Here is a 9,369-nt window from a genome sequence, read left to right on the forward strand (position 1 = left end):
TATTACTATTTAATTAAATATTAAATACAATTATTTGTAAAGTAGAACAAAAGATTGAGTTCGCTGGGAACCATCGTGTAGTTTAGTTTAGTCCTCATCTTTAGCTCGCTGATATAATGAATTAAGTGTGGCTCATAAATCTGAAACGTTTGAACAGTTTGTGAAATCCACCATGTCTTTATTTTATAAAATAAAATAATGAATAACACTGTGAGTGAGTGAAGACAATAAGTTGACGGGTCAACAGGGAACTACAGTGCTTATAGCGGGGTCGTACCTGTTCCCCGGGTCCTATGTTCCCCATTTTTCCCAAAAAATGTCCACTTTGTATGTGACAGGGGAACATAGGACCCTATTTTTGAAAAAGGGTAGGGTTAGAGAAAGGGTCCTATGTTCCCCGGTCACATACAAAGCGGGGAACATAGGACCCGGGGAACATAGGACCCGGGGAACATATATACGGTCCCGCTTATAGCTAGCTAAAATATAGCTAACTCAATTATGGCTAGCTAAAATATGGCTAGTTTATCAGACTTTGCTGATAAATGTATTATTCAGTAATGTATATATATTTTTAAATCAATTTATCACAGCCAAAAATGTATTTTAGCAATACTGCGAGAACCACTTAGATATAAGAAACCAGAAAACAGTGTTTCCCAAATTATGGTTTCGCTTTATATGCAAGTGTGTCTGACTTAGCTCTTAAATCTGAAACCTTTGAACAGTTTGTGAAATCCACCATGACTTTATATTTTTTAAATAAAATAATAAATAACATTGTTAGTGAGTGAAGACAATAAGTTGAGGGGTCAACAGGGAACTACAGTGATTTATAGCTAGCTAAAATACAACTAGCTAAAATATAGCTAGCTAAAACATGGCTAGTTTATCAGACTTTGCTGATAAATTTGATATTTAGTAATAATTCTGATTTGGATTTTTTTTTTTTTAAATCAATTTATTACAACCAAAAATGTAATTTAACAATACTGTGAGAACCACTTAGATATAAGAAACCATAAAACAGTGTTTCCCAAACTTCCTATGTGGGGACCCACTTTTTAAAGATGGCAAACTATTGTGACCCAAATCACAATAAAAATGAATTCATTTATTAATTAAAAATTATTTCTTAAATTATTATGCATAAATGTTAACTAAAAGATAGGGAAAGAGGGCAATGGTTAAGTCTTGACAGTGTGAGACCCACCTTGCCATCACCCTAGTTATATTATCTTTGAATTTTTCCTAGATCACACACTATTTAACATATTTAAAGTAAACAAAATAATAATAAAAAAGCAATGCAACCCTTTTAAACTTCCAATAATTGAGCGTCCTCCTCTAAGGAGCCACACTTCCCACTTAAAAAACCTCTGCTGTAAAGTGAAGGCCGACATGAGGCACTTGAATTTCTGTGACATCGATTTTACCGGTAAGAAAAGCAGATAAAGTGCAAGCATGAAGCATTTAATGCTTTTCAGGATTACATTTCACTGCCGTGGCAAAGGCACAGAGGTAACGATATACACGTATTTAGTTGCACTTTGTGGAAAAAGGCCTTTGAAAAGGCTGAGTAGAAGAAAAAAAAGCAGAACACTGGAGGACAAATGGAGTCAGTTTGTTTATTAACTGCACCGATTTTGAGAAAACCACGCTTTCTACACACAACAAACAAATTAAGAGAAACTAAATATGAACACAGCATGAAGGTCCATGTAGTTTGTCTTCCATCTCCACTTGATGTTGGATCGTAATCGTAAAAAAAACTGTGCGTCTAATGTTAACCCGCTAAGCAAATATCAACAATAGTGCAACAATGGGAATGAATAAGGCACAGTTGATACATTCAATGTCACATCACACCTTAGAGGATTTATTACAAACACAAAACAGTCAGTTATGTTGATTGTCTATCTCTTACAGAGCACTCACACAAACACAGTGTAAGACTGATCCCAAATAGGGGTACGGGTGCGACAATAAAAGTTAATCATGCTTTGCGATAAAGACACTCACACAATATGTTGAGCTTAGTGAATTTCCATTATTTGGATAATTGTTAGTATTTCGTGTGAGTGACTTGAACGCTGTCTCGCTTGACAACAACTTGAGTCCTAACGATTTTATTTTGAAGCGCCACAAGGGAGAGCCTGTATCTTTTTTTTAATCATTTTTATTGATCTAATGAACAAACTTGAATTAATTTTTTTCCCCAAAAAATGTATGGTAAATTGATGAGTTTAAGCAAATACAAAAAAAACTATTTCCAGCAGACGCTAGCCAAACAAAGCATGTTCATACTCCTTACACTCTATATTCAACTTACTATCATACCCTTGCGACAGTAACTTTAATATTTTTGAGGACATTTGAAGTTTGGGAAACATATATCAAGATTTCTGTTTTATTGACCCGACATATAGCTAGCTAAAATATGGCTAGTTTATCAGACTTTGCTGATAAATGTAATATTTATAAATAAATCTGATTTGAATTTTTTTTAAAAATCAATTTATCACAGCCATATTCCAGCAGGCGCGAGCAGGCGCGAGCCAAACAAAGCATATTCATACTCCTTATGCTCCATATTCAACTTATTATCATACTCTATGACAGTAACTTGTGACGTTTTATTGACCCGACACCTAATAAATGAATAGAATAGATAGACAATTACCGTTTGTTCCAAACCTTACACCCCACAGAAGCGGACACTAAAGCCATGTTGCCACAAACTGGGCAGATAAAAAAAAAAAAGATGTTGGATGTTCATCCATTGTTGTCCATTGGGCACAGCCCTCACCTCGACTACCAAGTAAAGGTACAGTTCTCAGTTGAAACACAAGCCTGACCCAGGGCTTTACCATTCCAAACTGAACCGTACCATGATGGAAACACACAGCATCAGCTGCTTTTGTGAAACACAGGAAAATAAGTAACTCTTGTGCGTTCTGAGTGGGAAATGTGTGAATGGCAGATGACCATCCACTGTACGTGTGAGTGCTGCATTATAAAATGATACACTTCAAACTGTTGACATGTATAATAATAGAAACATTCAAATTCAAGTTTGTGAGTCAAATCTTAGTCACTTTAACTCTTAGTCAAGTTTTTCAGGATGTTTCCTGCTGCTTCAATTGTTTCGTCTTGCTGTTGATGGAAAAACAAATCAAGGTTATGAAAATCCTTTTCTTTTTTTTTACAACAGAAAAAACACATTAACACTCGTTTATTTACCTTGATGAAGCAAAAACGAATATATTTCTCAAACTGCTTCTTGGACTCATCTCCAACAAACGCTGTGACTGGAATGGCTGCCAGTTTCTGGAAAAGAAGAAAATAGAATATGAGTGCTGTGGAACAACAACAACAATGGAACAAACTCAATTCATTCACCTTTTCCTTGATCATCCATTTCACAAACTTGTAGTCATAAGCTTCATCGTCGACCACGTGTGACAGATCCTGATCTACAACAAATAAAAAAAACACACAGATGAATATTCAGGAGAACTTTATTTCTCATCTACTTTGAATTCAAGTTTCTTGTGCACACTCTCCAGCCACTTTGTTAGGTACACCTGTTCAACTGCTTTTCATTGTAATTATTATCAATATTAGTTCTTTTGGGTGGGGTTTTAATGTAATCTCCCACAGGCTTCTGTCATGCCCTCACTCATACTACTTTTATTTGATTTTGTTCATTTCTTTTTGTTTTTATATGTGTGTTTTCAGAGCTCACTGAGAGATGTGACATCCACCACCATGAAGTAGCCTCCCTCTGGGATAACAGGTGTCAGACCAGCCTCCTGCACGATGGTGGCCAAGCGGTCCCTCTTCCCTTGCAGTTCTTCTGCCAGTGAGGTGAAGTAGCACTCAGGCTGACCCATCAGCTCATAGTTCAGGAGGACACCGTGTGCCACAGCTTCCTGTAGGTAAAAATACCTCAACATGAGTGAATTGAACTGTACTTTAAATACATTTTTGAAGGAGCTTTGAAGACTTGCCTGTAAAGGTGTTGGACAGGTGTAGAGACTATTCTGCATCACGGTCTGTAGGTGCTTCATCAAGTGCTCAGGTCCGATTGACCAACCAAGCTTGGAGACACAAGTTATAAACTCCATCATGTGCTCAGAGTGATTGTGTTGAGTGTTTGACAGAGTGTTTCACATCCACACTTTTCTCACCTTCCACCCAGTCACACTGAATGTTTTCCCTGCACTGCCGATGGTGATCGTTCTGTCCCACATTCCAGGCAGAGTGGCTACAGACAAAGAAACAACAACCAGTTACAAATAAATACAGAAATGCAACTTCAACAAAATAGCAACAAAATAGTAGTCTGGGATTACATTGCGGTTACGTTGTTGAGCAAATATCTCATACAAGATACACCTGAGAGTGTCTGTCACTTTTTGCCAGACAATTGATTAAAAATAAAATCGTACCAATTTTGATATGCTGGTTTCCCCTGTAGATGAGCCACTCGTACACCTCGTCGCTGAAGCACAGAGTGTCATGTTTTATACAGAGGTCAGCAATCATCTGCAGCTCATCTCTGCTAAAAATCTGCAGGGAAAAAAAACAGAAACGGCGTTTCTTAGGAACGGGCGTGTTAAACAAAAATACAATTTGAATATTCAAATACTGTAAACTCCAGTGCATGAGAACCAGTGAAGGCAATGCAGGGTTCACAGCGTGTTGAGCTAATGGGATGAATTCAAAGACCCTGGTAAATTATGTCATTTCTGTGGGATCTTCAGCGTGCTGAGCTTAGAGGAGCAGCTTTAAGATTTCAAGATTCAAGAAACCTCTTACATTTCATCACTCCTGCAAAGACACATGCAGTCCACTACCCAAATGCTTGCTGCTGCTGCCACCTTGTGGTAATAGATGCAACACAAAGTACAAATATTTGTTTTTGTGAATGCAATCACTGATAAAACATTTGTTTTGTCCCTTTAAAATATTACAAATAGTCACAGTAACTGACTTTTTCCAACATAAACACAGCTATGACGTTTACTTGCCTTTCCTATAGGATTGTTTGGTGTGTTGATGATGATGGCCTTTGTCTTGGAGTTGAATTTACTGGAAAGCTCATCCGGGTCAAGAAACCAGTCAGCACTTGTGACACTTGTCTTCTTTCCAGGCTTCTATTACGTTGTAGCAAAGTAAATACTGTAAACATGGAACATGTACGACGTCAAACACCAGCAGATTTAAATTAAACTTACAAGGCGTAGCGGTATCAGCACAGGCTTGGCTCCTGCCATTCGTACCATAGGTACATAGCAATCGAAGAAAGGTTCTATTATGATGACCTAGATGGAGAAACATTGTAAATACTGGGAGAATGTTTATGAATTCAAAGACAAATATAAGTGTGAGAATGATGAGGGCGTGTACCTCGTCTCCGTCCTCCACGAGCGCTTGCATGGTGCTGAATAAGGAACCATAACCTCCGACTGTGACCAGGATCTCTTTGAAAGGGTCGATGTGACGTCCATAGACTTTTCCATAAACCTGAGCGAGGGCCTTCACCAGTGTGGGATGACCCTAATATACAGCAACACAAGATGTAAATGAGTAAAAGGACAGTGAATGTATTGAAAATGTGGAATAGAGGCACAATTTTAAGATTAGAATTCAAAGAATAATGACATTTTTATTTATCTTACGCGGTTGTTTGTACTTACACTAAATGCTTTGCCAGCATTTCACTTTTCCTTCTCTTAACAATTATTTCCCCCATTAATAGATTAGTTGTTTCGATCAGTGTTTCCCAAAGCTAAAAATATACAGTCCTATTATGTTCACACACCAGTTTCGATGATTTCTTTATTATATGGAGAAAACAACCCAGTAAATATTCACATTTAAGAAGCTGAAAAATCAGACAGCTTGTATTCATTATTAAAGGAATACTCCATAACCATTGAACACATCGGAACATTTGTATATTCTTATAGATAAAATTTGGTCTTGCATTTAAAAAAAAACAAAAAAAAACTTCCATGTCAAATTCAGTTCAATGCTTCTAAATTTCAGAAAAGTGTGTAAATTTATGAACAACATAAACACGGGCTATGACACCTGTGTGCTTTTTCAGTGTGTGTGCGAGGAGAGCTAGAATGACCATATACAGGTGACAGAGAACAGCATTATTATTAGCTCTGGTTCATACTCTTAGATCTTGAATTATAATTTTAAATGCAGAGTAAAATCTAAAATAAGCATGATGACAATTTTAAAGTAATGAATTATGCATATCCTTCAATTGTACATGCTACTAGAAACAAATGGCTGATTTATGAGGTCCAGTAATCTTACATGTTGTATTACTGTATGTCACAGTGTGTGTGATGTTACTTACAAAGCCTCTGGTGTACTGGTTTAACTTGTCCACTGATGCGGCTTTTACCAGAGCCTCTTTGACATAGGAAGGCGGTGGGATGTCTGGGAAGCCTTGACCGAGGTTCACTACGGACGGGTCTGCTGCCACTGAAGTGAACGCCACCCTAAAACGATAGAGGAAAAAAAAAAAACTCAAACCACACACACAAACTCTGCTCTGACTGGAACACGGATAGGCATTAAGTATTTGACTGTTCATTTGATTATAAAAATGTGTAAAAAATTATTATGGCTGGCGATATGGGAATATACATGAAATCTCAATATTTTTAGGCTGTTTAATTCTGTCACTTACCAGACATTTTTGTCCAGTCCTTCAATTCTTTTGGCGTGGCTGTGTCGTGAAGTCATCGTGCACTGCAAGTTGAATCCACATCAGAGGAGGATTACGTCGACATCGCTTTAGGTTCTCAGCATTTATTGAGTTTAACTAGGAAGTGATATACTGGATCAACCAGTTCAGTCAGAAAATTGTGGTCAAAGTACATGGCTGCTGGTGTATATTAACAGTCAGGGCTTTGTTACACTGACTGTTTGCAAAGGCACAAGAAAATGGATTACTGGCCGTATCCTGGATAGATATTATTCATATAGGATACATACATAAGTTGCTGATTATTATAATCCTTTTCCCGTTTACATGGTACAGATCAAAGTCTGAATAATCTGCTGGTTATTCACTCAAACAAATGATGAGTTTTTACGTGTAAAAGTGGTGAGATATTCAGTTTACTGCTGCAGACAAGCAAAGCAGCTATAGTTAGTAAATGTTACTACTTTGGAATAGTCAGCATTGAACTGTAAACACACATTAAACACAGAAGCTAAAAATACTATATCACACCTGCATCGCAGGTTTTCTTACCTGCGATGCACAAAGCTTTCTTCTGCAGTTCATGTAAACTGAACGATGTGCAGATGCGATGCACTTTAGGACTTGCTGCGTGATGTTCATGCTGCACGAGAATCAAAACAAGCGTGAACACTAATAATACAGCGGCATTCAATCAGGTGTTGTGCTATTTGTTTAACTTTTACAAAACCTGGAATTATATTTTGACACATAAAGTGCTAATAAACAAACTAAATGCAAATGAACTAGTCTGTGCTTGCTAACTTTCCTTCCCAAAATCCTTCATGAAAACAATCATTTGCTCAACTTCCCACTGGGATAGTGGGAGGTGCATTTAGATGCTCTAACAATCAATTGCAATGCCTTTAATGCAGTGTCCTGTCATAATAAACCATTTAACATGTTCATACCCTTACATTAAAGACATTTTAATACTTTTATACGTTTTTCTTTGACTGTGTTACTTGTGTTGCTAAAAAAATAATAGTAGTACAACAGCAGGTGGCGCCAATGTGCAAGAGCTGAGTAGTAAGAGGCTGAAGAATCACAGCAACATAAATGATGCTTTCGTTTAACTTATTTAAAACCCACGTTACTTTATTATAGCCATCGCTGATATTAGACGGAACCAATCAATCAATCATGTATATATATTCAAATCTGGATACATTTAGCACCATGTTGTATCTGTGAAATCCGTTGTTGCCATGTCAATCCAAACAAAAGTGACTTTTAAAACCTTATTTCTGACATACAGGATACTAAACGTTCTCCTTAAATTATCCTCATTTAATAAATAATCTAACATTGTGTTTACAGTGTAAAACACCTAAAGGCAAGGTAAAGGTCATGTAAAAACCTAAATTAACTATTTAACCTTCATATAAATAGATGTACATTGTGTTGTCTTTCTTTTAACGGAAAGCCGCAGGGAAAAATACTGTTAGGAAAATGTATTTCTCTGTAGTTTTTTTGTTTAGTTAATGCATTGATGTTATATCTGTTCGGCTGTTTCTGCAAGTAATGTACATACATTGAAGTTAGCTACAGCGCACTGTGCTAACCTGATAGCACCTCCCGGCTAGCTTCAAGATGTATTAGTCGGCCCGTTAGCTTAGTTTTTAGCATAAAACCGCAGTAGTTAGCGATGCTATTTGAACGTCCCTCTGTTCGAAACACGTACCGTGAAATGCAAGAGGTTAACTTGATTAAAAAACACCACAACTTACTTATAAACTGTGTGGACTGTCAACAAAAACAGTAGCAACGAGTAACCAAGCACTTTCAAAGAGGCGGAGGGGTGACGTCACTGGAAAGGCTGGACACATGGCTGGTGATGCTGCCTTCACGGTCGCTGTGAAATTAGTGTAATAATGCACACACTTTTACTCAACACCGTCCACTTTGACTAAAAAAACAACAACAAAACAGCAACATTAACAAAAAACACTCCTATGAAAAAAAAAACACCTAAAGCAGAGCCTCAGTCTTGAGAGGCTTGTAATTCTGAAAAACGTGTACATTTAACAGACGGAAATAAAATGTGTCCCTGTTTCGGGTAATAATAAGAAATTACCATAATCTAAAGATTAATAATCATGCTAATTATCTGCAATTGGATTCATTTTATCCAGCGTAAGTAATAACTAATTCATGAAAGAATTCAGAAAACACATGAAAACAAACTTGTCCGAGCAATGGAGGAGAGCGTACGTGAATGCAGCACTGACCATCCGTGATGTTCATTTTACATTAGGGCTGCAATTAATTTCACACACCTCTCCTGTATCTATCTTCCATCCGTATAAGTTTGTTTTTACTGTATTAAAAGGTGAAGTTTATAATTTCTAGCGACTTCAACGAAGTAGTGCTCCTCTGCTTACCCCCTCCTGTCCAGTCCGTGGATGTATTTATGTAGAACTGGATAGAGCACCGTCCCCTCAGCCCATGGTGGCCACTCTGGGTACTGCAACAACAAATACTCATGGGGTCCAAAAAGCCCATGACCAAAACTTCTCCCAGTACTGCCTTGAAGAAGTTTTTGTACATTCACAGACACTGGGATGATCTTACCTTATCCTATAATTTATTAA

The 9,369-nt window shown here is 37.3% G+C and overlaps 1 protein-coding gene across 1 annotated transcript; it reads right to left on the reverse strand.

Annotated features, from left to right (window-relative positions):
- Nucleotides 1–2,127: 2,127 nt before the first annotated feature.
- Nucleotides 2,128–8,600, reverse strand: LOC310926158 (kynurenine--oxoglutarate transaminase 3-like). Its single transcript, XM_083888259.1, has 14 exons — nucleotides 8,506–8,600; nucleotides 7,289–7,379; nucleotides 6,719–6,780; nucleotides 6,383–6,527; nucleotides 5,416–5,565; nucleotides 5,244–5,330; nucleotides 5,037–5,162; nucleotides 4,455–4,575; nucleotides 4,194–4,270; nucleotides 4,014–4,103; nucleotides 3,749–3,935; nucleotides 3,403–3,476; nucleotides 3,244–3,330; nucleotides 2,128–3,156 (listed from the first exon to the last, which is right to left on the reverse strand). The coding sequence occupies exons 2-14, from the start codon at nucleotides 7,376–7,378 to the stop codon at nucleotides 3,100–3,102; spliced, it is 1,353 nt and encodes a 450-aa protein (XP_083744385.1). The 5' UTR covers nucleotide 7,379; nucleotides 8,506–8,600; the 3' UTR covers nucleotides 2,128–3,099.
- Nucleotides 8,601–9,369: the final 769 nt, after the last annotated feature.

The sequence above is a fragment of the Microchirus variegatus genome, assembly GCF_963457635.1.
Source record: "Microchirus variegatus genome assembly, chromosome: 4".
In the NCBI taxonomy this organism is placed as follows: domain Eukaryota; kingdom Metazoa; phylum Chordata; class Actinopteri; order Pleuronectiformes; family Soleidae; genus Microchirus; species Microchirus variegatus.